This window comes from Crocodylus porosus, unplaced genomic scaffold (genome assembly GCF_001723895.1).
Source record: "Crocodylus porosus isolate Cpor-Errol unplaced genomic scaffold, CroPor_comp1, whole genome shotgun sequence".
NCBI classification, from domain to species: domain Eukaryota; kingdom Metazoa; phylum Chordata; order Crocodylia; family Crocodylidae; genus Crocodylus; species Crocodylus porosus.
Window position 1 is genome coordinate 178498217 of NW_017728886.1, and position 27986 is coordinate 178526202.

The window sequence follows — 27986 nt, forward strand, 5'->3', positions numbered from 1 at the left end:
TCCTGTTATTGTGAACAGTTATTGTTTACCCATAAATGTGATCTCGGAGAGCATAGAGGGAACTATTACAACAGACTCAGATTTGTGTCTTTTTACTTTCATCCACTGGTTGCAAGTGTTAAATGCAGTCTAGGATTGAGCTAAATTGTTCATTGTTTAAATACCAGCATTTACCATTGGTAGAAAATCCTCCCTTTTATTATCAAAGCTCAGCCCTTGTTTGTGGACTCTGGCAACGTAACACCTATCCTGCAGTCCATATGCATAGGAATGATTTAACTGGGATCACTTCAGGATTTGCCTCTAAGCAAGCCCCCATACATTGTAGGAGAGAATAAGCTTTTAATATCAGTTGGAGAAACCTTTTGAGGGTCCAGTAAATACACTGTTGATTTTACATTTATTTAGCATGTCTCGCTGGCTTATCTACTCCAGTGAGACAGGAACACTGCTTCTGCTAAAAGGCATATTGTCAAACTCTGTACTCCTCCCTGCCTGCCCTGCTCCACCCCCGCCCCACAGTTAAATATTTTGACTGTTGACTATTTGTCATGCGTTCTTCCAATTTCTAATTCTGCCCAGGAAGAATAACAAAAATACAAATTGCAATACAAGTACAAATAAAAACGGACTTAATTTTTTAAACATTAAACGTTCTAAGCAGGCTTGGAACTGATGTGCCAGGGGTTCCCAAACTGGTATGCATACACCTGGGTGTGGACATCTCTGGTGGATATGCGGGAGAAATTATGTAATGGAAGATTTAATTTTCATTAGAACACTAATTGGCGTTAAAGCACATTTATACACACACTTTTTGGTCCTGCAACATGCCAGAAATCTGCCAATAAACTGAGTCTGCTCCACTTGCAAACCGACATGCACTGCATTGCATTGCGTGCAGTTGTATAACTGGCATAATGTACGTGAGCATGTAGAAAATGGCGGTGATGTGCTTTTAAACTAAAGCACCTTTTATGTATTTTAGTTCAAAAGCATACCACCACTATTTTCTCAGCACTGAGGTGCATTTTGCTGCTTATACAACTGCAAGCCTCACAGTGCCGTGTGCTTTTCAGAGTGCCCAGTGCTGCGATGCTTGCTTGTATAAAAATGCCTTAAGGGGTTAAAATATAAAACATATGCTGGTAGGGGTACACAGGCAGCTGGTAAATCTGGAAGGGGTTAAAAAACAAAATTTGGGGAACCTCTGTGTTATACCATTCAGGGAAAAAAAATACTGGGAGTGTCTACATGTGCATTAATGCGCTTTAGTTAATGCACATTTAATTTAGTATCTGCCATTGTGAGGTACTAGGAAAATGTGCATTAGCCTATTTTAATGCACATTAACTAAATAGCACATTTTTAGTGATGCTTTAATGCACACTAAAATAGGCTAATGCACACGTTAAAGTGCATGTGTAGACACGCCCACTGAGTATAATACAGGCCAGTGCAGTACAACTTCTTGTAAAGCAGGTCTGGTGCTACACATGCATGTATAGTAGTTAACTTGGAAAATAGTTATGAAATAAGAAATGGCTCTATGCTGCCCTTACTAAAATAGTACAGCGATTTACTTATAGTACACTGCAGCTTGTATGTGTAATACCATACTGACTAACTGCTTACTGATACAAACTATGCTATTAAATAGACTTCAGGAAGATTCACATGCAGAAAACAGGTGCAAACTATACAGCTTACTTGATGAAAAATATTGGTTGGGATTTAAACTAATCTGCTATATTCCAGTAACCTTTGCATGATGAATGTAGCTCAGTTATGCATGTAACAGACTTAATCACAAAATTGCTTCTCTTTTGTGGTTAATCAGAATACACCCTTCTCTGTTGGCTGTTTGCATGTAAGAGAATAGCTGTTTATGCTTGCAATGGGGGTAACAGGCTAGCAGCAAGAGAAGATTAATTTAGAATCTAAAAGAAAAGTACAGTTAAGTGGCTGCAGATGAAGCAGGGTGTGGAAGCTGTTCTTGAAACCCAGAGTTTGACTAGAAAGGCATCTCTTTAGGTGTAAAACAAAATAGTTGGAACAGTGGCTCTCAAAAGCACTATAGCAGTGGTTCTTAAACTTTTTTTTTTGTGGACCACTTGAAAATTGCTGAGGGTCTCAGCAGACCACTTAAACTTTTTTTTCCTACAAATCAAAGTACACAACTCATATTTTAATCTCGGTAGTTTTACTTTACAAGTAGAGATATTCTTGATTGTTCCGTAACCTTTCTGTGGGCCGCCTGAATGGAGCTCATGGACCAGTGGTGGCCTGCGGACCACGGTTGGAGAACCTCTGCACTATAGCTCTGCCTTCATTTTGCTAAGAGGCACTTATTGAACAAATAAAATTTGCAGTGGCTTGACTTTCCCTCAGAATTCCATGTTATCAGCTTTTGCACTGCAAACAAAGTATACTTTAAACTCTTGTTACAATTTTGAATGATATTTTGCCAATTAGATCTATGAAAACAAGTGAACGTGTAGAGCAGTGGTAGCTGATAGTTTGTTTCAGGAGCATGTAGAAAAGATTGGTCATGAAGCGTCATAAAATGGAGCAGATGCACACCACAGGGCAGGCCAGGTCTGCATAGTGTGTATCTTTTCAGGGGTAATGCAATCCCTTCAAAACTGTGTAATAAGTTTTTTGCGTGGGAAAATTACTATAATATACTTTGTGTCTGCTTTTTTAGTTTTAAGCCTAGCAGTCCTTTTTTTAATGCAGATTGGGTTCTGTGCCACCTAGTGGCCAGATGTTGTAATAGCACTTTCTGTGGGCAGTTAGCTTTGGAGGGTTGTTGGTTGTCTCTGCTCCACAGTAATTGGGACACGTCTGCACCATAACTATGTGAGCTGAGAACAGCCATTACTGGATTCAGACCGTATGTTTTGACTTTAATGTATGCAACTTGTGAACACATCAAAAGATGGTACCTTGTTGTGCCACTAATGCATAGTTACCACACAGTTTTCTCTCCCTCTCTCTCCTCCCACCTTCTCAGTTTTGTGCTGGTGAACAGTGTTGCTCTGGAGGGTGATGGCTGCACCATCTGCAGTTTAGCAGAGGCAAAGCTCATGGAGCTTTCTCATAAATTGAATTGCTCCCAGCAGGTAAGTGTTTATTTACTAAGTGGTTGCTACCTAAAACAGTTCATTGTGGTAACTGAAGTATTGGTGCTATGGTCCTAGTATACAGGTTCTTCTCTGAAAAATCTGTCTCCAACCCTCCTGTCACTAGAACCCTTCTTTCTATCCTATTGTTCAGACATCATCTTGCAGATCACACTTGTATGTATTCCATAGTCTCTACTCACAATGCTCCCATAACCACCTTCTCTTTCACGAAATCACTTAAACTTCCTATATACAGGGTGGATAAAAATGAACTATTAAAAAAAAAAATGGATATATTTAAATCAGATTTTTTTTCACTTAATCATATTTTTTGGTTAAGTTTTTTTTCAAAGTAACTTCTATAAAGATGGTTTTAATTTAAGATATGTTAAAGCTCAAAGGTATCACATGGAATAGGGATTATAACTTTTAATTATATACTATTTGAGACAATATATTTATGTCACCTTTTTTAGAAAAGTTTATCTTTCTATAATCCCAGGCCATGGATTATATTGGAGGCCCAGTCTTATGGGGTTCCCAGAGGCTTCTCAATAGAATAGGAAAGATTAAAGAAAACCACTCTACCCAGTGGGACTCCATGCTGCATCTAAGAGCCCATTAAGTATCTCTGTGATGCTTAGTTTCAGTTCTCAAACTGTGGATTTGTGTCTCCAGAGTAGGCACACAAGGTTCATTGGGTAGATGTGATATCCTTTATTAGACCAACTAAATAGTTGGAGAAATTGGTCTTTGCAAGCTTTGGGGCACAAATGCCCTTCTTCAGGCACAGGGAGAGTTTGTTGTCTCCAGAGATAACATCCTTGTTAACACCAGTATATAGAGATGAGAGATAACAGACCTGATTACCTACACATCAGCCCTATTATCAGCCCTAACTCTGCAAGTTTGTGTATACACAGTCAAGGCCTTACCTTTCTCTAAAAGTGCAGTTTCAAGAAGTTAAATGAATAAAGGATATCAAACAGGAATGCACTTCTTATAGAAACCAGTGATTAAATTAAAGCTTCCTGACCAGTGATTTAAATCGTGACTCAAATTGATTGGATTTAAATCAAATCCACCCTGCCCATATAGGGTCTCTGCTTCTTCCTTCAGAATGACAGGTGTCCCTTTGATTCCATCAAATTTTCTAGCTTCCTTTTAGCCATAATGAAATTCTGATTTCAGTTACCATGTCTTCATTAAACCACGTTACCTTGATTCTTCCTTGAGTGCTGGCCAGATATAATGAAGGCAGTTTGACGTAACAGATGTGCAGTCAGGAAACACAGATCCTATTTCTGGCTTTACCATTGATGACCTGTACAAGTTTTGGTGAGTCACTTCATTTTGCAGAGCATTTAAAGATCTTTGGATAAAGTTGTTATGCATCATTTCATGAATAGGCATCTTTTCAGTCTACCATCTCCTGTTCAGCTTTCCTCAAATGTATTCTTTTTAAATATTCCTCCCTGATATAACAGGTTATCTTGAGGTTCTACCATTGACACTTTTAGCTCTATTTTCATAAAAAAGCTGCTTGTCTTGTGTAAGAAGAGTATTAACAACAAGCTCTAAATCCTCCGTCTTTTCAACAAAAAATGTCTATTTGCTTTGCCTTAATCCAGTCCCTGAACTTCTTATCCTGGGTTATGGACCAAGCTGACTCCCACTGGAGCCAGGATCTTCATGCATACTTTGTTTTCTTGCTAGACTACAATTGTCTTCTCAGGCCCATAACAAATTTCTGTGGTTCAGCATATACAGTAAAATGTTGCTATTAGATTCTCATATATATACAGAAGATATAAACCATACTCATGCCATCCTTAAAATTCCCCTAGTACTTCATTCTAGTTCTGAATTGGCCTTATTTTTCAGAGACATTTTAAGCTTTGTTCATTCAGTACCATCTATTCTTCCACCACTCTGGATGGACATCTTTTATTTGGAGAAGATTTCATTTACTGTTTTACCTATTCTCTGATTGCATTTCATCATACAGCTTTTCTCCCTTCTTTTTAGCTCTTAAAATTCCTTCCCCTAATTTTTAAACTCCTAACTCTGTAAGAGGCCACATAGCAGTTTCCATGAGATACTGTACTGAAGTAGTTTCTATGATCTGAGGTTCTTCCTCTTACTGCTGAGACATGAAAAACATAAGTTGTCTGGCTTGATTTTATTTGCAGGAACAGAAGCATTCCAACAAAAGGTGCAGAGAGATGGAACAGCTTCCTGCTTCGCAACCAATCCTTTTACAGGTTTGTTGGGGATGTAAAGATGTGTATCTGGTAACACTGTCAAAGACTTCTGTTAGCTAATAACTGCTCTTATCTGAATCCCTGCAAGCATTACCCTCTTTATAGGAGGAGTGACTCTGAATGCACTGGAGAAGATTCTGCCCCTCCTGAGGAGAAGAACATCCCGTTTAAACAAAAGTATGATGTACTTTCTCAAGAAGCTTCACAAAAGGTTTGATAATTTAGCAACTTTATTTAATATCACATAACTTTACATCTCTTCTTGAAATCTTTTAATTATTTATATCATATTGGAAAGAGCGAATGCTAGCTGAGACAAGCTGAACACAGCTCTTCCTGATTAGTGAGGCTTTGCAGACTCTGTGGTAGAAGTGCTGCCTAAGGACCACCAGAGTCTGTCTTGGCACCACTATTGTGCCACATATAGGTCCAGGCACTGAGTCTGCTATAGTAACATTATCTTTAGTGTAGCATTTTGTACTCTATGTAAAGTTTGAGAGTATACAGGTAATCCATTTTTGGTAGGACTAATAAGTCAGTGATCTTCTCCAACACACTCTAAGCATTATCTTCACTGAATTAATTACCATAAAAAGTGCAAACAAAACATCCTAATGAATTCAATGGGCAGCATATGGTTCCTACAGTAGAAATGTATGTGCTCAAGTTTTGCAGTGCAGTTCTCCTCCTGGACAAGAAAGCAGCATTCCTCTTTTTAAAAGCAAGGGTTATGTGGTGCCAGTGACATGATACTAGGCTTTGCACAAGTTCTAATGCATAGGATGGCCAAATGAAGCAACCCTTTTAATAAAATGTTACAAAAACCCACAAAACAGTTTGAGACCAGGGAAATAGGAGGATTCTGCAAAAACGTCAGCGCAAAGAGACTATTTGGAATCCCATCAGAAGAAAAAGTAGGTATTAAGTTATGTCGCTATTTAAAAAATGCATTTAAACATTGTTTACAGTTTTTTCTTTAACTGTTTCCAATATAGCTGATATGGTGGTTTCATCCCCGCTTGATTCTGAGTGGCCATACCCACAGTGCCTGTGAAGTACTGCATGATGGGAAAATTCTAGAAGTCAGTGTCCCATCATTCAGTTGGAGGAATAGAAACAACCCTAGTTTCATCATGGTATGTTTTAATATTTTTTTTGTCAGCTTGCTATTCAGAGATAGTTATCTATTTTTTTAACCAATGCCACTGATCAAAAAAAAAAAAAAAAGAGCCGACTCCTTCAAACACCCAATACTTTTTATAGTCTGCATCCACTTTATAAAACATAGCAGGGGGCTGCACAATCTGTGTAGCATACAAGTGATACTGCTTGATCTGTACACAGGTACAAGCATGTAGGAATGTTTTTATAAAGAGGGAGCAGTGTAAACTATTGACTTGCAGAAGTCATCAGTATTATGTACTGAACAGTAGAGAGACTAATTTTTCTTGGTTGATTTATCAACTACGAAAGCAAGACCATCTGCCTCCAGTTGTTGTATGGTGGTCTTGCCTTTTCAAGCTCGCCCATTAATCACTTTATGCAGGGCAAACTCTTGTCTTCTGGCAAAAATCTGTCTCCATGTCCCCAGTTCACATGTCTTACAGAACGTTGGTTATGCTCCAGTAGATAGTTCTAATGCTCACTACATTTTTATCATTGATATTACTAAGAACTGATTTCCCAGTTTTAAGATGCTCCAAGTATTTGACAAGCTCTCTTTTAAAATAGAGAATCCACAATCTGCCCATTCACTTCACAGCATGGTAAGTCTCATTACTGAATCTTGCTGCTCTTGGGTGAGACTTTCTTTATCCATTGAATACCCAAGCCTCCTCAAACTGTATATTCTTTCTCTTTTTTTGTATGATTCTTTTGCTAAGAAGTTCTACTTTTAACACCTGCTGCCTATTAATTTTTTTCTGAGAAAGTATGCAGCTTGATGGCAGCTAATCTCTGCAGCATGTCAGAGATGTATGATTATACTGCAAAAAATATTCTCCACTCAGGCTGGACTAATCCAAATGAGCTAATTTGAATTAAAGTACCAGTGAAAACTATGGATTTTTGAGTCTGGTTACCACCTGAAGTTCAAGTTCAATCCCTTCTATAAACTTGAGTTTGAGTTCTCAACTCAAGCTCAAAATCCAAGTTAGACATCACCCCCCACTATTTTAATGTTAACCAATTTTGATTAGGAAACCTGAGTTAACACTACACTTAGTTTGCAGTGCAGACTTCCTTACCCTACTGCACTCTAGGGTGTGGACAGACTACAGGGGAATGGCAGAAGGCATTTGTGCTATGAAGCTGGGTCAGGTCCTGCCACCCAAGGTAGAACTTAACATGATAGCTTTCCCATTGTGTCTGATTTAAAACCAGCGAACTAAACCTGTGCCCAGCCTTGTAAGAGCAACTTGAGTCTGTTTCTTTTTCAGGGTAGCATAACACCAACTGACTTCTCCCTCCAGAAGTGCTTCCTTCCATTTGAGAGCAGAGTTTTTACTATATACTGTGCAGCTGGAGCTCTGCTTGTGGTCCTCCTACTAGCTCATTTTCTCATGCCATCTTTTTATTTTGCTCAGTGTTTAATCAGTAAGCATAAAGCAGTATGAAGAGCCAAACACCTGCAGTCAGTCACTGATACCAAAGCTGAGAACAGTCAAACATCAGAACTATATTCATGCCAGCAAATGACCTAATTTGATTGCTAGTCCAAAGGCAGGTTGCATTCACACATACCATAGAAGTCCTATACAGTTGATATGACTACTACAGGATAAATAATTAACTGAAATTGTTTCATGCTGTACAAAAATACTGTATTCTACAATCAAATGAGTCCTTTTCTGCTATATTTTTTGTATCAAATATGTATATTAAAAGTTTAACTGTACATTATGTAAATATTACAGCCTCATCACTTGACTGCACTTGTGTCCTACCCTAGTAGAGGCTTAGGCTTGCAAACTGGAACACTTCTGTATATTTTATTGCTGCATGCCCTTCTTGTGTGAGACTCTGTTAATGTCAGCAGGAGCTAGATAAATCAGCATTAAGAGATGCAGATTTCCTTAACGTTTATAGGATGTCGTGGGCAAGACTGTCATTTGGGAGAAGAAATCCACTAGTCCCTGATGCATTAAAGTCAGATGTTGATGATTGCAACCTGCAGCTCTTGTCTACCAGACAGTTAGTGTCAAATATCCCAACCCTCCGAAGTCCAGTTTGCCAAGTGTCAGAAGTGTCAAAACACACTTCGAACCTGCTATAAAAATTAGGGTGACACCTCTCAAACTGCTGTCTTTAAAAAGATGTGCTATGGTAATTGTAAAAATGAAGGCCCTGTTGCATCCCAGAGATCTGTGTGGAGAGGGTCCCTTCATTTGCCAGTCTTCCCCAGGAAGGGAGGTCAGACACCACTGTATTAACAGTTACCTATGTCTTGGTCCTGGATTACGTGTCCCTGCAAGATTCCAAAATAGTTACTAAAGGAGGTTACATTAACTTTATTGTAGAACTACCTTCAAGACGGAATCTCCCTTTTTAATGGGGTTATGCAGAAACCCCAACAGGATGGCCACAGTGGGCCTCAGAGCTGGTGAAGTCAGAGGGCCTCCAAATGGTTGGCAGTAGGTAGATGGCAAAGACCTAGAGGCTAGAGTCCCTGCTTGTTTCAGCATGGGGGAAGAGGGAACAAAATCCCATTTTAACCAGAAGGAAAACTGTTTTTTGCATTGGGAAGTTTCCTTCTGATGTCTTCGCAGAAGAAGGGAGCTCTAGCCTAACATGTTACTTTTTAAGTCCTACCTGCTTCGCTTATTCTTAGAAAAAAATGCTAGTTTGTTGATGGGGAGGATTTGATAGGGAAAGCAAGAGAATTTCTGTGTCCAGTTATTCCTATTACTAACTACCCTCTGCCTTTCACTTTCTGGGAAACACAATGAGAACTCTGGAGCAGACAGATATAAAAATATCTACAGCCCAGTAGTAATTTCATGGCAAGGGGTAGAAACTATGGAAGGGTCTTAGTACAGTGTCTGTGATTTAGTATTGAAACAATTCCATTTTAAAATAGAACCAATTACTGAATTTTCTCTACAGTCTAATGATAAGTGAAAAAAGACTGAGTTTACAAATAGTCATGCCTCCATTATAAAAATTTGCTTCATAGTGTTTGGCTGAAAACACTTCAGAGCTCAATTTGTCCTTAATTAAAACAAAGAGTGGAGACAATCCAAGGAGTGGTAAAACAATGTCTGAAGTAATGTAGGCTAACACTTTTCTCTATGTTTCTGTTATTGCAACTGTAATTTTAGACATTTGTACAGGTTATCTTGGACACAGGAAAAGTATATACTCACAGACACAAAACACCCATGTATAAAATATAAAGCAGTGTTATAGTTACTAAAAAGGACATGCCTTATTGCTACAGCAATTCTTGCTTTTTGTATATTGTACTGTACCACAACTTGTTTTGAGAATGTCATTTGCATAAATTATTCAAGTTTGAGAAATATTCACACATTTTGATTCTACAATATTTAAAATAAAACAATTTTCTAATGTGTCTCTTTATTAAAAGAGAAATAAAAATGTCATCTTGTAATTCTCTTAGGCCAGACACAAGGGTTTACACCTTTTTTTTTCTTCTTTCTTGCTATTTACTTGCACAATGAAAGCTGCTGTTGGTACAAAGATTGAAGAGCTCTATAGAATGGTGCTTTACACATTCACAATTGGCTTCTGCAATTGTGAAGTTCTATGAATGACCAAAGAATTACCAAACATAGTTTCTAAAGATAAAGAAAAAAAAATCCTTGATTCCCATTAAAACAACACCAGGTTGCAATTTGGACACTTGAATGAATTCCAATGTTTTAAAGCTGAGACTTCAAAAGAGAAAGGCATGTTGCTGCAACATCCGGTGACTGTAATACCTTACTTGGAAAGGTAAGTGGTTAATTTGCATAATTTATAATTTTTTATACTAAAGAGCATTTTTATATAAACCAGAAAAAAAACCCTAAACTCTACAGATAAAGTTCTTACCTCCAGTCACTGCTGCAGGTAAGGTTGACATCAAGCTGTACAGCGCAGTCAAAAACATACTTACATCTTAGCTCATTTTACAGGTACAGCCATAATCAAGGCACAAAGATCTTCTACAAGTATTTTTCTTCAATAAAGTTGTACAAAATAATATTACATTTTACAGTCTGTACAATATAATAAACCAGCAGTAAAACAAAAAATATATATAGGGGAGAGGACTGTTGTCCAAGAATGATCTAAACTAAGAGGATCATTTGTGGACAGCACAAATAACTGAACTGAGGGTGGTAATTTTTCTGCCTAGATGCAATAGGCTGAAAAAGTAGCTGTAATTCAAATGCCTGAGGTGTGCAGAGACACTTAGCCCCAAAACCCCAGAAAAATTGCTTATCTTCACTATTCCTCTCATTGTCTACTCTACTTCCTATGCCAGTAACGGCTTAAAAGAGGAGGTCACTTTATCAGTTGACCTGCAACTCAGTAATGCTAAAAACTGTGACAGAGTAATAAATATTGTGGTGCTGCTACATTGTGTGTATACTTCCTCAACAGTATTTAATAACCTGATACAAAGTGCATTATTCTTTTTTTCACCTATCAAGTACTCTTCGATGTCATGTTAAAAAAAAGGAACCCGCACACAGGGATAGTTATGACTTTAGTGTCATCCAGCTGAGAGATACCAGTTTGAAGTAACATTAACCTGCTTGAAAAATTTAGCAGGTTATGTTCAATTAAGGGGAAAAAAAAAACTAAGGAAAGAGAGGTAGCCAGAGGGCTTAGTGGAATGATAAAGAAGTGGCACGTCAAAATAAAGCACACAAATAATCCCAAAAAAGCATGGAAGAAAAGAAACCCAAACTTGGTTCCAATCAGCTTAAGGGTTAAATAATCAAGGTAAACAAACTGATGGGACTGACATTTCTATAATATATTCTTCCACCCTGTGTGGGGTAATAGAGAGACTAAGGAGCAAAGAATTTAAAACCACAGGCTCCACAGTGATCCCAATCACAAGAGTTCATACTGGCGAAGATGCATTCTCTGAATGATGTCTCGACAGTCGTTGAACACTCTGCGGATGTTTTCTGTGTCCACTGCACACGTGAAGTGGGGGTAGCAGTAATGCTTGCCGTCTCCAGTTGCCGTGCTTATCCTCTGCAGAAAAAATGAGACAGTAAGGAATGATTCCTCAGGGCTGTGTACACAGGAGTTACTTCTTCCAGTAACCACATGAACTCTGAGGTTGTGTCATGTAGAAAATAATAGCCAGTTTTCAGAGATTTCTGCTTGACTAGCCAGATACAGCACTGGCATATTCTGAATAAATGAGTCAAGTAGATATACACGTATCAAGTCTCTTAGCGGGAAAGCTGTTGGTAAGCAAAGGGAGGAAATCCAGTCTAAGCCAAATTTCAGTTCTCAATTGCTTGTTTTGAAGTTTTAATCCCTGCTACTAAAACTACTAATACTGTAGGAGCTGGCAATTGGATCCCATTTAGGTATCTATATTTAAATAGATATCTTGATTATGTCACTGCTAAGTTATTACAGTGAAAAAGCATTAAAGAAAGCCTAAAGTAGACATAAAATGACTGTGATTAATACAGAAATAGCCAATGAAGGAGACAACAGGGCTGTGTGCAGCCACTTCTTCTGGAACTTTTACTTCCAAATTTAAAAAAAAAAAGAGGGGAAAAAACACTTTCATTTCTCATCCCCAATTTTTGGTAGCTCTCAGTCTCTGAAGCATCCAAGCATGGGCTTAATTTCCACAATCTCCCTTACTGGGCACATGCAAACATTTCTTCACTATAAGAGACGCTTTAAGTTGCCCAATTGTAGTTTACAAGGGTTTACAATTATATCAGTTTTATACAGCTACTCTTATACCAGACAAAAACATGCTCTCTCTCCACATCCAGCTTAGTAGTTTAAAAGATAGTATGATTAGCCCCATATACAACACAAGCCATGTCTACATTGCAATTAATGCATTGCCTTCACTGTGTAGCAAACTAATTTACTGTGTGGTAAGTGCCTGTGTGTGTAGGCAGTGATGCTTTACTGCACAGTAGGTTAGTCTACTGCACAGTAAAGTGTTTCATGTAGACACGGCCAGAGGGTCTGCCCAAATAGTTTTACCATTTTCAATTATCTGTTTGATAGAACTCACTGGCAATTGGTGGCCTACCTTATTGGTTTTACAGATGGGCAGTATATATAGAAAATGGACTGGGATCCTCACGATTTACTGCTGAACATTTGCATTCAGCGGAGATGTCAAGTACTGAATGGATATGGAAAAAGAAGCATCCTTTTCCCCCCCAAAGATTTTGTTTAGAGAACTCAAAAAAGGTGCCGTCCGATTTGGAAACACTGCATTCCCTACTACTAGCAGTGACCACAAACCCTGCCCTGAGGGACCAAAAAGCTTCACAAGCTTTGTGGTTTTCCCTGTCTTGCACTAGTAGACAGAAATCCAGAAACAAGAATGTCAGATTAAAAAAGGAATCATTTAAAATAATCTTCCTCCACTCAGTCAATGAGAAAACTACTAGTGGCCTTTTTGGATCTTTTCTAAGGGCAAATATAAGATTATGAAAGATAAAAGTATTTTTATATTTTCCCTTCTGAATCATACTGTAGGTTACCAGGGCATATTTTCTCAGTTTATAAAGAATAAAAGGGCAGATTTACCCATCTCTGTCTTTAGATTAATGTTCCATATGGTCTGTTTTCAATACAGTAATTGCTCTTACACAGGATCAAACTTTTAAGAGAGGTAATTTTAAAGGACTAATAAGAGCCAAAGATTTGGCAAATTCAGTGCTTAAAAATGGATTAAGTGCCTAGGCCAATTAAAAGCAGTGGTTGTTTTGGAGGATCTTTTTTGTGTAGTTTTAACTAAATTCAAAGAGTTTGCAACTGTTCCATGTCCATGCCTCCCTTGTGCTCATTAACTGTACATCAAAAAATAGACCCCAAGGGTTAACCTATCAGAGATAAATATTGATTTTAGAACTAGATTCAGGTGATAGGTAACTTGTTCCTGCTGTATTGATTATGACTGCAAAATGAGTCAGATGAAACATTAATGTTGAACAATATATTTTTACATAGATGCATTGTTGATATGTAATACATCAAATAGCTATAATCACTGTAAAATTCCATCTCTGTTTCACTGTGGCATTCATCCAACTATGTGCAACATACTCCCATCTATGCTTGGCTGAGATTACTTGTCTGTCCCAAAGCAATGGAGGTAAACCCTAATTTATGAGCATGGGATTAATGATATTAATCTGACAGATGCACCAAAAAGTATAATGTAGATCTGTATATTAAATATAAATTAAATTTATATATGCTATATTACATATATTAGATGCTTCACAGTTTTTTCACATATCCAGGATAAGTAATATTTCATCACTTTTACAAAGTGCAGAGCCATAATAATCCATTGAGAACAAGCAGAGAACACCTAGTTGATCAGAGTTTTTTTTTGTCTTTCTGGAAGAAAAAGTTTGGACCCAAACTTAAGTTCTACTCTCCCTGCACTCTTTCATCGAGGCTTTTCTTTTTGTACAAAAACCTTGGCAGAGATCAGGACTAGACTGTTCAAACTACTTCCAAGTCACTTCCATTCTTTGCAGTTACTGATCTAAAAATACCTATTCATGCTGCCTCTAAAAGCTATTTCAATTGCTTCCATTTATATATGCAGGCATGCTTCCTTCAAGGAAGACGATCTCAATGTGTTGTGATTTTCATCTTCAAGAGGAGACTGGATAGGCATCTGGCTGGGGTTTTATGACCCCTCCCACTCCCAGTGCTCCTTCCTGCCCATGGCAGGGGGTCGGACTAGATGATCTGTCTAGCAAGTGAACAGTTTAGAGTCTGTTCAGATGGGGCACTGGGTTATTTTTCATACTGCATTTATTACTTACTCTCCAACCTAGACAAAGTGGCCTTTCAGCACCAAGGGTTCAAAGCAGTTCAAATCCCCTATGATCACTTACAGCTTCACACGTCCCTGTTCCATACACTATGCCAAATGACTTCTATAGTGCTAACAAGGGACACAACTCAGATCCATCTCCTTCAAAGCCCAAGGCTCTGTCACTTTGAGCTATTTGCATTGTGCTTATCTTACATAATGCTTGTGTAGTACAAAATGTGTAGTACAAAGCAGGCAGTTCACCAGGATATGAGGGGAACATCCAGTTACACTTGTATGTCTGTGTTCTGACGCTTAAGCAACCTTCTCATTTTAGGAAATACTGTATTATATTCTAAGGAGTTATATTAGACTTGTATTAATACAAGTGAATGCCTACTTGAGGGAAAAAAGACCTCACACTTAAATTTAGTAGATTGCAAGAACGCATTTCACATTGGCTGCCTATATTTATACACAGGTCAAGTTGGCTAGGATTCTTCTGAAAGGAACAAATCATTCCATTTTTGGAACTCCTCTCAATTTATTCAAACAGTAGCTGCTTCAATTCCAGTAGTGAATTTTTCAGATTTTTAAAAACAAAAATCCAAATGAATGAGATTTGTCCTGCTAGCCTTTCTGTAAGGCCAGTTCATATAATGGAGGTGTATCAAAGCAAAACATGCACAGTAGCAGAAACTTGCATATAGAACATCAGGGTTTGAGTCTGGAGAATCCTAAACACTGAAGGCATAAATGCTGTACTTGCAAAGTCATAAGGCTATCTTACTGGACTGAACATGTAACCTGACCTTAAGACACAGAGCTGGATCCATCAGGCTTTGGGGTGGTAAGCCAAACAGCATATTTCCTGCTGTGCCCTAGTCAATTATTTCATATATAGGATGCTCACAACCTACTTTTCCTCTGAATTTCCACTGGAAGAACTACAGATGGGCAACAACCTTAGAAAAGTCAGGCCTGATGTTTGCTGTCCATCTACTGGTACAGTTCGTAATGCAAGGTAGAGGCGTATTCACATTTAAACATACTTTTTAAAATTATTTAATTAGTCTGCATTTTATTTACACAACTGGCCCCCAGTCAGGGTCGGCAGATGGAGAGTTTTTGGAGCTGCAGGGCACCAGGTGCAGTTGTAGTGGATTACCAACCCAGCACACATGAATGCAAAAGAATACATGTAGATTTGCCTGAACGGTCTTTGAAAGCAGAAGACAGCAGGACAAGAAAAAAAATTTGGATTGTTTATAAAAACAACTGGAAAGAAAAATGTAACTAGAGGCAGTGAGACCACTCAGCAAAAGCAAATCAAACTCTTTTTCTCTCATTCCTTAAGAAATTGGGTCTCTTCTCTAATCTGTGAAACACCAAACTCCACTGGTACAGTCTGTGTTTCTTTGCTCTTCCTGGGTATGTCTACACATGCATTAACATGCTTTAGTTAACGCACATTAAATCTAGTAACTCTGGGCATTTTTATATGTTTTGTAGGACACAGTGCTGGGTGCTTTAATTAGAGAGCTGTGCTAATTAAAAGTGCCCGTGTGTTACATGTATCAGTGTCACTGCACACACCCAAGCTGAAAAAATGGCAGTGGGGCGCTTTGATATAAAACTCATTGAATGTGTTTTATTTCAAAGCATGCCGCTGCCATTTTTTCAGCGTGAAGATGTGCAGTGATGCTGATACATAGGACGTGGAAGGTTGCTGGGGCGTGTCAATTTTCATGCTCCAAGCTCTGTACACATGTACAGCTGCCCTCCATTGTGAGCTATTAGGAAAATATGCATGAGCCTGCACTGAGTGCTCTTAAAAGTGCCTGTCGCTACATCATGTGCATTTGTATAAATGGCAAAATGCGTGTCAATGCTGAGAAAATGGTGGTAGTGCGCTATTGAACTAAAACACATCAAAGGTGTTTTAGTTTCAAAGTGCACCACTGCCATTTTCTCAGCCTGATGTGCATTTTGCTGTTTACACAAATGTGTGCAATACAGCATCGGGTGTATCAGTTTGTGTGCTCTGCAGACTCAATTATTCGAGTCTGCTCTGACATACTGGATTTCTGGTGTGGTGGATGCAGACAAATGCATGTGTTTAAATGCCCCATGGCTTTTAAGTGATGCTTAATGCGCATTAGCCTATTTTAATGTGCATTAAGTATACAGCATGTTTTTAGCGATACTTTAATGTGCATTAAAATAGGCTAATGTGCATTAAAGTGCCCACTGATATAACAAAATCCTTCTTTTCACAAAAAGCTGAAAGTTTCTCTTTCTAAATTGCCTCAGAACTACTTAAAATGTAATGCAGAAGTGCTATCCCAGCCTTACTTGCCTACTGTCCCACTGAAAGCATTCTTTCTCTGAGGTTGTCTAATGATGTATTAAAGATATGAATATTTAACACTATTATATTTTTCAAGATTTATATAAGCATATATAACCTCTGCCCCTGTGTGCCTTACAGCACTTAAATCAAGCTACATTTTCAAAATGGCAATTTCATTGGCTAAGTAAGAGGCTTATCAAACAGCTAAGTTTTGTAAACAGCTGAGTTTGTTGTGTCCAATATCTGACAGACTAAAACACAGACCTTTCTCTAACAGTAGCCCTGTGACAGAATGGCACTAACTTTGACAAATAACCTAGTTGTATAGTCAGCTTAGGGGTATTAATATGTGTTATGCACTGGGAGTAAGCTTTTATAGATACATTCAGAAAAAAAAATTCATTATCCAGAAACAGGTATATTAGTCTGGGTTACTGCAGATGTGTGCACAATGGAGAACAAGAACAAGAACAAGAAGAAAGAGGAATGCAGTCTGGCTCCGAAGTAGACTCTTTCCAGCTTTCCCACTGATAAACCACATGGATCTTGGCACCTGGGATTTTTTGTGTTTGAGATTTACCATTCTTTAACAGGGAAATAAACACATTGGACACTTGAAAAAGGCTAAGAAATGCATGATTGAGAAGACCTAGGAAACAGCTGGAAGACTCTTCTACCTTTGTTTGACAATGCCACCACACCTCTATAAACCCACTGTGTTTAATAACAGAATTTTCTGTGATGTTGCAAGATGCAAGTTTTTAAAATTACTCACTAAAAACTCATCCCGGATAAAGAACTTGGCTCTTGTGACTTTGGGATCTTCTCCTGCATCTGGTGTTGCTGTTTATTAAAAATAAATCGCATCAGATAAATGAAATAAATAATCAGCTATTTTAAACATTTAGTAAGTAAAGGGTAGTCATTACTGTAAGAATTAAAAACATAAACTGTCTACTGTATACTCACAATTGGTATTTTAAAATGTAAAGACACTGTATAATCAGCATTGTAATACATTTCTGAATATTCCATACCTTTTAAGAGCAGCAGCTATGAATAAAATGGGAAATTATTTATGGTGCTATTGATCACATCAAACATTAAACAGTTGGTAGCTCTGGCACCTTCTTTCTTACATCCAACTTTTTATTCACATGAATAGACATACATACAAGGATTTAATCTGGTAAAATGTGATTAGAAAGAATGGCTAAACTGTTCAGATTTCTTTTACTATGAAATGCCCCTCAAGCCTGTCCATAAAGCTGCTACATATGTAGTAGTTTAGCTTCTAAATAATATAATCAATGCAAAAGGGCACACTTTTCTTTAAAAAGAAATGGCCTTTTAAAAAATTATATAACTTTTCTTACAACAGTGATCTTTCAGTAATCCAGCAGAAACCAGAACAGATTTCACTATAAAATATTTAAGATTATTGGAACAAACTTGTGGCTTTTGTAATGGAACAAAAGTGAAATGAGAAAACAGCAACTCAACAGTTAAACATTCTGTTACTTTGTGTTCTGTTCATAGCTTTGCTAATTAAAGCACAAAATATTATATATTTAAAATATAAAAACAGTTTTTGCCTATTTTTCTGGCATTAAGATTTCATAATTTATGTAGTTATTAACACTTTTCTCCTCTGCTCAGTTTTTCCAGGTGTTTATTAGACAAAGATGCCTGGTTTCACATTTATGAATGCATCAAATAACAAAACTGCTCTTACATGGCTGGAAAGGCCAGATCTACAGTCAGTGAATATTATCTTAGTATTTGTTCAAAGAGTAGATCTTAAAGAAAGCAAGCATCTGATCCTGTGCTTCACTTCCATGAATAGCACAGAAAGCTTTGCCAAAACAGAAGAAGAGCACAGGGGAATGTGTGATCTAGAGGAGAGGTGAGGATGAGAAGAGAAAGTGTGCATAGGTGCCTTTACACCATCTTTGGCTCCCTTATTGCTGAATACAGTGTACAGTGCAGCCCAGAACTGCAGGCCCCATAGCAAGCATGGGTTTGCTCCCATAAGCAGCTTCTCTTACTGCCTGCCAACACTGGGACTTGCTTGACGGCAGAGCAGGGATGTTTTACTGTACCTGTATCAGGTACCTTGTCCAGCTGTTGTTGTTTACACACCACTGGAGCAGCATCTGTTCCTCAGAGTTTACTACTCAGATAAAAGAAAAGGCCTTCCTGAAGGCAAGTTTCTCTTTGGTGTGTACTGGTGCATGTACCATATCTCTTCACAGTCGTGCACCACTAGTCAGTTCAAGAATCTGAGAGCTCTGTGGCATTTGCTGAAAACAAGGATTATACCTGCTTCTTAAATTCCAGCAGCTAAAAAAGCTTACCATCCTCAGGTACAGTGTAATTCACATATTCAGGAAAGTAATCTTCAATTTTAGATTTCCCTGCCAAGACTTTTTCAGCCAACATGTCCTGTTTGTTCAAGAACAAAATGATAGAAATGGTCCGTAGCCACCTGTCAAAAACAAACCAGATGTTGGTGCTATTTGCAGTGCATTTATCAGGCAAGCATTTCACATCAACAGAAATCTCTGTAGCTGATGATTTTGTGTGTAGTCTAGTTAATCTTAAAAATAAGTGAATTAAACTAATATTTCAGTTATTTTGAACTCACACCTGCACTGGATAATAAACTTTTAAAAATACATGTTAGACACTGATGAAAGAAACAGGCTAAAAAGGTTTTCTTGATTAACCCACTGATGTCAAGATAGGAAACACTTATGCGAGGTATAAAATTGCTAGCACTTTCTAAAAGCATTATACTCAGACAATAAATACTAGAGTTTTCTAATGGGTGAGTATGCGTGTAGTTCTTGTAAAGCAGTGGAGAAATATTGGAGATCACTTACTCTTTCTGTACATTTTTTCTAACAGCTGTATTTGAAATGACTAGTAGTTCAAACATACTAGTATCCTACATCTTACAGTGGCCTGAGGCAAGTGAGTATGATGTCTAACCCACATTTGTGATAATAATGTCCCAGGCCATTTTTTGAGACACTGAACCACAGGTATTTGTGCTTAAAATCCTTCCTTATTGCATCTGGAAATCACTGCATGTTGTACAGCATAATGATGGACATTTCCTTATAATTTTCATTATCTTACACTGCACATCATTTTGACAATGCTGCCCTTATTCTGAATTAGGTCTCTATTCAAACTGTTATCTGGTTAGCAAGTTTATCACTTACAAATATGGTAACAGTACTGCTAAACAACAAATCTAAGTACTTGGCAATGGGGCCTATTCATAAGCAAGGTATCACTGTATTCCATTGCGTACCTGTACACTGGCTGTTTTATTTTAAATATTTATCTGTCAAATGTTAATATGGTAAGGAAAGGTAGTTTAATTTAAATATATGTAACTGCACTAGAGAGCTACTGATATATATTTGCTTTTAATTTATCTTACTGTTTAACCAATTAAAGTTTGAAGAATGCTTAGAAAAATGAAGTGCTAACTACCAATTTTCCTAGTGACTAAATTAAGATAACAATTTCCAAGAGGTTTAATAATTACCTATTATTCCAGATACTTTTGAAGAGGTCCAGAGATTCCCGTAGTCTGTTTGTGTTATTATCTTCCCTTATTACCATGTTGTAGCTGCTACAGGCCACAACAAAAATGATAGCCGTGACATCTTGGGGGACACACAAAAGAAAAGAGAGAGACCGCAAAATGTTTTAGTTACCCCAAACAAACTCAGCAGGGTAATACTTCAACACAACCACACAATGGCTCCCCAGACTTCTCCACAATATATATTATAACACAGAGCTGAAGAAATATTTGTGATACTGGGTTTTGCTATTAAAACACATGCCATTTTAATCTGTTCATGTAAATGAGGTTTTTATTTTAAACATCATTTCAATAAAGAAATGTAAAAGTGAAGAAGGAGCACCAAACTGATAAAGTAATTAAAAGCACTTACATTTTAATGGGACCGATTTGTTTAAGTTCAGTGTAAGTGAAAAATAAGAAGAAAATTAAAAAACTTGTAGCAGAAAATAAATACAGATTACAAATGTGGTGCAGAACTGAGAAATTACTCACCATTAAAACACTGAATCCATTTTCTTCTTTCATCTCTCTGGCCACCTACATCAAACATGCTGTTAAAAAACCATAGGACGTTATATCACTTGGGTGCACTGGGAAAGTCACATGAAGCGTGCAATTTAAAAAGTCTGACAGCTTCAAGGAGAACATCAGCAATAAAATGTTCCCTGAAGAGAAAGGGGGTTCCTGAAACTGTGTTCAGTGTCATCAAGATGTAAAATTCAATCTGCTCTGTCTTGCACAGTGCATTGTACTGAATTCCTGAAGAAAATGAAACTCTTCTTAAGAAGATGGTAGATTTTTAAGCTTTTAGAACAACTTGTAGGTTGGGTTTAAATAGAAAGCCTGACAATGTGCTTAGATATACCACAATCCAACAGACATGGCTTTCAGATTACAAAATTTAGTGGTACTTGTCCAGTAAATGGAAGCATCCAGGTAAAATTCTTGCCCAAGCCATGCTGACACACTTATTTGCTCTAAAATAATATTATTTTATATTATATACAGAATAAGCCCAATGAGGAGTATGTAGAAAACTATATCAACTTTAATAGAGATACAACAGTGGTTTTCAACCTGTGGTCACAGACCCTTGAGGGTCCGCAGACTATGTCTAAGAGGTCTGTGAAAAAATGACTACGATCAATCAAAAGTATGTGAATACCCACATTTACAATTCCAAGGGGGCTGCACCTCCACTCAAATTTTTCTAGGGGTCTGCAATGAAAAAAGGTTGAAAACCACTGAGATGCAACATAAACACTCAAACCGCAGAGACCACGATTCTCCAGAAGAAGGAGCATGTTTAATTCTTTGGGCCCAATTATACAAATGCTTACTCATGTAAATATTATTCCTGGAGTCTGCAGGCTGTTGCCCAGAGAAAGGAAGTAAACATTAACAGTGAATTAATAAGAAATAACAGCTCAACCCCGAAACATCAGGAGATGCTTCTATCAATTTCTGCCCTCTCTGAGTAAAAGCCGGTTATATTATGTCCTATGAAGACAAAAGCTGTGTGAAATACCAAGCCTACAATATAAAGGATGAGGTGAAACATCTGAATCAGATGTTTCTGAACTAGTGTGATTCGGTAATCATAATTTATTACTAATGCACTTACTGAAAATTTACTTTATCTACTTGAAATCTTGTTTCAAAAATCCCTGATGTCAAAACTCTGCATCTTAAAAGGTCCTGGAATAAGAACATAGAAAAAAATCAATAGCATTTTTGCATCCTTTCTTAACAAGTACAACTAATTCTTTAAGATTAAAACCTTTCATGCTTAATTTAATTAACATAAAATCTGACCAGTGTATAAGCATTTATATGTTTATGATAAATACAGTCGACAGAAAAATAAAATACTGTAACTAAATCTGACCAGAATCTTGAATATGCAGAAGCAGGGGGACATCAGATATATAGTCTTTTAAACATTTTTCTGAAATCTTTTATAGATATTCTTATAAAATGCTATGTGTGATGTGGATAATGTAATTAAATTACATAAAAGATATTAAATGTATTATGCGAGCAACAAAGTCAAGCTCTCAGAAGTTAGAGAACTGCCTGGGTAACTTTAGTTCTGTCTCTTTGTGCATGGAATGAGCCAGGTGTCCTATGGAAAACATAGTATATGACCAAATAATTGAAGCTTTTATCATAATGCAGAAGGAAACAAATCAGGTTGCATGCACAACTATCAATCTGTCATTGTCTGTGTTTTGACTTTCTAATGTAATTTCTAATGTAACCCCCTCACACTGCACCATCATCAAGGTGAACCCTGAATCTTCAGCACTGCTGCACAAATTTCTATGTTTTCAACCACTCAAATAACTGTATTTGCTGGCAGCAGCAGAAGGATGCTTTCTTAGGATTGGAGTGAAACCTTTTTCTCTCCATCTTCATTTTTCCTCCCCTTCTGCTTTCCCCTCCTGGGAGTAGTGGAAGTTCCTGTCCCCTATAGGTTACTCTAAGAAAGCGGGATGAGCTCCTGAAGTTGGGACGCTGTACGACAGGGCCCAGCAAACTTTTGTGAGCTAAGAGAGCTCTAAGTCCATTTGAACTCCAGTCCTACTACTGGAAATTGGTGGGAGAGGATGGAGAAAACGCAGCAAACTCCACCTGGAAAAGGGACACGTAGCACAGGCTGTTCAAAGACCCCCAGGGAGGGGAAGTGGAAAAGGAAAACGGAACGGAGAGGACAGTGATGCAACTGGACCTGGAGACAGCGAGGACAACAGGATCATCATCAGCAGAAGTGACAGCGACATTGATGGTGACAAGGATTGTGAATGAACTGAGACTGTACACCCCAACCAGGGCTTGAACTAAGGAACCGTGATTGGGTTAGGGAAGGGCAGCGGGTGGGTGCACGAGGGCACAAGGAACCAGGTGAGTTTATTGTAACAGGTGGGTGGGTTTCTTAATGCGGCTTGAGGTGTGATGGAAATTTTATGACAGAGGATGCGCGCGCGCGCATACACACACACATATATTCCCCCCCAACTAAAAAAAACACTGAGATGTCCCATTCCTCCCCAGGAAGCTGGAAAAGGGAAACATTGGGACCATGTCCTGAAACCATCCTATCTCAATTCTCTATGCTCATCCCCCATCACTAGAGTTGCCACACTTGTTACCAAGCAGTTCCACCAATAAATCAGGCACTGTGCTAGTTAGCACAAATCCACCTTTGACATATTTTTGAGTTCTGTTATTATTCTGGCCTATTGACAAAAAATGTCTGATGTCTGCAAGAAAGAGAAAGAAAATAGTTATTTTGAATGGTTCCTTCTCAACCAAAGCTAGGCATCATTTCATGGGAAACAGAAAAAGATGCTTTGCTAGCATAAATGTTTTTTCCCTGATGCATATTAAAGAACTGCTGCAAGAGTGGAGGTAAGAACCTCTCAGACAAAATGGACCCAGGAGAAAATTTTAGGAGGTGTTAGTAGGGAGTTCCTTATCCCCTTCACCAACAATATACTTACTGGCACTGACTGCACCTATCGAGAGAAGCTCAAGAGGAACAAATGGGCTTAAGTATGTAAAGACACTGAAATCAAAGAGGAAGATGTGTATTGTCCCATTTTTCTCCAGTGGCGAGAGGAATCTTGAGATAGAAGTCAGGTCATGATTCTAAGGACTGATCATATATGTCTTACTAAGGCTAATGTTCTCTGAAACAAGCATTTCCAAGTCCAAAATCACCATTTTCTCAGACAGTGTTAATAACGGGTTGTTGACATATCCCATTCCTACTTCGTACTCATTTTTCCCTTTGATTTTTACCTCGAAAATATTGTTTCTAAATACCAGAATGAAGAATTACTTGTCACTATCTCGTATTTCAGGAATTTTGCCACATCCAGACAAGTGCAGCTATGCGGTATGTGGTGCTACAGACATGTATGTGGTGCCACATACTGCACATGCAGCTGTTCTCCACACTGCGAGGGGGCAGCGTGAGGGTTTTTTTTTTTTGACTCTTGGATATCCAGGGGTCACAAAAAACCCCACACAAACCCCCCGCAAACAAAGAGCAGTGTACACAGGGCAGCCCCACTCCGGCTGCCAGCCAGGCTCTGAGCAGCAGGATCACCGCTGCTGCAGCCCCAGGAGGCCCCTGGGACCCCAGGTAATGTTGCTGGGGCCAGCACAGTTGCTGGCCCCAGCCTTCCCTACCCCACCCCGGGGTAACCCAGAGGGCATGCGGCACAAGTGTTCCCCACGGACAACTAGCAGCAGCACAAGGTGTCCTGCTGATAGTTGTCCCCAGGGAACCAAACATTCATGCTTGTGTGGACATGGTCTTATAGAGCATCCCTATGGTTTTGCGGTTCAGCACTGGACCGGAAACTTGGGAGGCCTGAATTCTATTCCTCGTTTTGCTACAGACTACCTGTATGATCTCCGGCAAGTCACTTAAATCTCTCTGCACTTCAGTTACGCATCTGTAAAATGTGCCCATACTTTCCACCTTCCACTCCCTCTATGTATTTGGATTGTGAGCTTTTTTGAACAGGCAGGCACTCTCTTTTTACTACCTTTATGTCCAATCTAATGTAATGGGACCCTTAATCACAGTTGGGGCTTCTAGCCATTACTATAATACATATAATGAAAATGGCTAACATGAGAAGCAGTTTATGTTTGGACAGCCATTTTGACTACAGGATTATCAACATACCCTTGCCATATGTGGTGCCACAGACAAGGGCTTCATCCTAATATGGCAGCATTGCAATCAAAGTTATCACAAATATTTTAAGCATTGTCATTACAGAGCTGAATAGAGGTAGCATCAAGGCATTTGGAAAACATTGTGAAACTGACATGAAAACTGGTAACTTAAGAAAACAAAATTAAAAAATTGCATAAAAGGGACAATAGGTTTAATGTTGCTCCAGGAGCTACTGACAAATAAGTTTGATCCTAGACTGCAAGTTTATAAAAGATGGATTTGTGTACAGACATTATTTAACCCAAACTGTTCAGGTCTAACTGAAAATACAGAAGTATTGTTTCAGCATCACAGTGGTGCAAAAGATACAATAACCTACAGGCTGCAGCTATGACTCAAAGTAAAACTATGGCCACATACAGGCATTATGTTTCTATTGGGAGATCTGCTGCCCTCCCAGTAGAAATTATGAGCATACATTCAATTTCTCTGAGGGAAACGTGCCTCCCCCAAAAGAAAGGTCTTCCAGGTGTCAACCATCTCCCGTGCGAGAAACTCTCACAACAAACACCAGTATGCTCCCCTCTAATCTGGTCTGGGATATGACTGAAGCAGCAGGGCAAAGCCTCTCAACCTGCTCCCAGACCAGTCCCAGGCTGGGGGGCAGGAGGTTGTTATTCTTTCCACTTTGCTCCCAGCGAACAGGAGCAGGGTGGAGGAACAGCTGATTCTGGTCTCTGCCTGTTCCCCAGACTGGGGCTCCCGGTTTGCAGAGTAAGCAGAAGTGTGTGTGTGTGGGGAGGAGCTGGGAGATGGGGGGGTTTGCACTGCTGCTCCCTCATCAGGTGGCAAAGCCTGCAGGGCTAGGAACTGGGGTGGGGAGGGCTTTCCTGGCTTGAGTTCATGACATTGCCACCCTACCTAGCTTGGATTTCAGAGAGATTCAGAGGATTTCTACTGGTAGAAATGAATGGCTGTCAGTGGTCTATGGCTAATCTCTTACACAAAGCCTAAGTTAGTATTTTTCCATAGGTAACATGTATATGTGATAGTTGGGAGGGAGGGGAAGGATACAAGACATCCTTTCTAGCAGTTTTCTGTCTCAACAAAGCAGCACTCAATGAACAAATACACTGGGCAGGCTGCCACCTCAGCTGCTTCATCTTGCATTCTTTCATAGGAAGCCCTTGCAGATCTCTGAGTTTTCTATATACAGAAAGGCAGTGAGTCTCAAGTTATAGAAAAAACAGGCCTGGAAGGGACCTCAGGTGTCTCAGTTCAGCGGTGTTCAACCTTTTTGCCCAACAGGTCAGATTGGCAATGCCTGGTTCATCTGTGGGCTGGATTTGGCTGGTGGACCCAATCTGGAGCCCAGGGTGGATCCAACCTGCCCTAGGGCCATGTGGACAGGGGTGGGGGACAACCTGGCCACAACTCAGGCCTACAGGGTGGAAACGGGCCTTGACCTGGATCCAACCTGGCCCTTCAGGGGGAGGGAACATTGCTTAGCCTTGATCCAGACATTGGGGAAGGGGAGGGTGCATGGTCCAGCCCCAACCAAGGCCTGTAGTGGGGAAAAAGGGCAAGGCCCTACCCCGATCCAGCTGCAGAGGGAGAGGGGGCATGGCCTAACCCATCCCTGTGGGATGGAAAGGGGGCATGGCTCAACCCTGGTTCACTTGCTGGGGGGAGGGGAGAAAGGGCCATGGCCCGACCCTGATCCAGCCCTAGGGGGGAACTGGACATGGCCTGGCTCTGGTGGGGGGTGGGAAGAGGGGGCACAGCTACCACATGAAGCCTAGGGTTTGGGAATTTGGCAGCGGGGAGGGTGGCTGTATTAATGGCCACTGCTCCCCCACTGCCCCATTTTCTGACCTGTGGGGAGCTCTGCAGGCCAGATGCAATGGCTCTGTGGGCCACGTTTAGTCCCTGGGTCAGAGGTTGAGCACCCCTGATCTAGACCAAGCACCTGATCAGGCAGGATCATCCTTGTCTAAACCAACATGGACGAAGGCTTGTCTAATTTGCATTTAAAAACTTTCAGTGATGCAATTCCGTAATTTCTCTTGTTGATCTATTCTAATTCTTGACTGTTTTAATAATCAGAAAATTCTTCGAAGTGTCCATCCTAATGCCTGGGTATACCTCTTTACTTCTTGTCCTTTCCTCTGTGGACAAAGAGAACAATGGATTATCATCCTCTGTACAACATTTTTTGCATTTGAAAATTGTTATCAAATCACCTACCATTTTTTCCTTTTTCCAGACTAAATCATCCCAATTCTTCTAATCTATCCTCATACGTCATATTTTTTGCTCCATATTTGCTGCCTCTTTTGGACTCTTTCTAATTTGCCCATGTGTTCCTGAAAGTGCAGTGTCTAAACACTGTATGTACTCCAGGTGAGGCCTCCGGAGTGGGGAACAGAATAGAAAAATTACTTTCTGTCACTTGTACATGACACTGCTATCAATTAGCCTTTTTCAGTCCTGCATGGTTTATTTTCAGCCAGCGGTCCACTATATCTCCTCGAGTCTTTCTTTACACTAGTGTAGCCTAGCCAGTTGTTCCATGTTTTGTATTGTGCATTTGGTTGCTCTTTCATCAGCATAGTACTTTTTCCTGATTGCATTTAATTCTGTTTATTTTAGACCATTTTCCCAACTTATCAAGCTCCAACTTGCCTGCTGTCTATTGTGTCATCTTACCACACTTTCACAGAGAAGAGTGATACCCAACATCCAGCCCTGAGCAGTTGCTGGTCCTCCTGCCACCAACATTCGGACCCAGCTCTGCACTCTGGATCTAGCCTGTGGGACTCCCCACAGGTCCAGAAATTTGGCAGTAGATGAGTGCAGCAATGTTAATTTTTGTGGCCCTGGGAGCTGAGACAATTAACACTGTTACCACATGCCACGCCACCAAATTTCCAG

General features: G+C 39.3%; 2 protein-coding genes and 1 long non-coding RNA gene across 5 annotated transcripts in view; 1 reads left to right on the top strand and 2 right to left on the bottom strand.

Annotated features, from left to right (window-relative positions):
• Positions 1-5324, bottom strand: part of LOC109317266 — a 5851-nt gene extending 527 nt beyond the window's left edge. Inside the window, exon 1 of the long non-coding RNA XR_002103014.1 lies at positions 4340-5324. This is a non-coding gene — a long non-coding RNA (uncharacterized LOC109317266). The remainder of the gene's footprint in view (positions 1-4339) is intronic.
• MPPE1 (metallophosphoesterase 1) overlaps positions 1-9965 on the top strand; it is a 17255-nt gene extending 7290 nt beyond the window's left edge. For 2 of the 3 annotated variants that reach the window (XM_019545808.1, XM_019545789.1), the window contains 5 exons: positions 3017-3125; positions 5321-5392; positions 5481-5603; positions 6388-6528; positions 7831-9965. In XM_019545808.1, coding sequence (XP_019401353.1) covers positions 3017-3125; positions 5321-5392; positions 5481-5603; positions 6388-6528; positions 7831-8007 — 622 coding nt within the window. In that variant the 3' untranslated portion in view covers positions 8008-9965. The remainder of the gene's footprint in view (positions 1-3016; positions 3126-5320; positions 5393-5480; positions 5604-6387; positions 6529-7830) is intronic. The other variant, XM_019545797.1, reaches the window with a different exon arrangement.
• An 87-nt stretch (positions 9966-10052) lies between these two features.
• Positions 10053-27986, bottom strand: part of GNAL (G protein subunit alpha L) — a 191532-nt gene continuing 173598 nt past the window's right edge. The window contains exons 7-12 of the mRNA XM_019545823.1: positions 21981-22054; positions 20849-20907; positions 20312-20432; positions 19107-19237; positions 17525-17592; positions 10053-11608 (exon numbers count right to left, since the gene is read on the bottom strand). Of these exons, the coding sequence (XP_019401368.1) occupies positions 11462-11608; positions 17525-17592; positions 19107-19237; positions 20312-20432; positions 20849-20907; positions 21981-22054 (600 nt within the window). The 3' untranslated portion in view covers positions 10053-11461. The remainder of the gene's footprint in view (positions 11609-17524; positions 17593-19106; positions 19238-20311; positions 20433-20848; positions 20908-21980; positions 22055-27986) is intronic.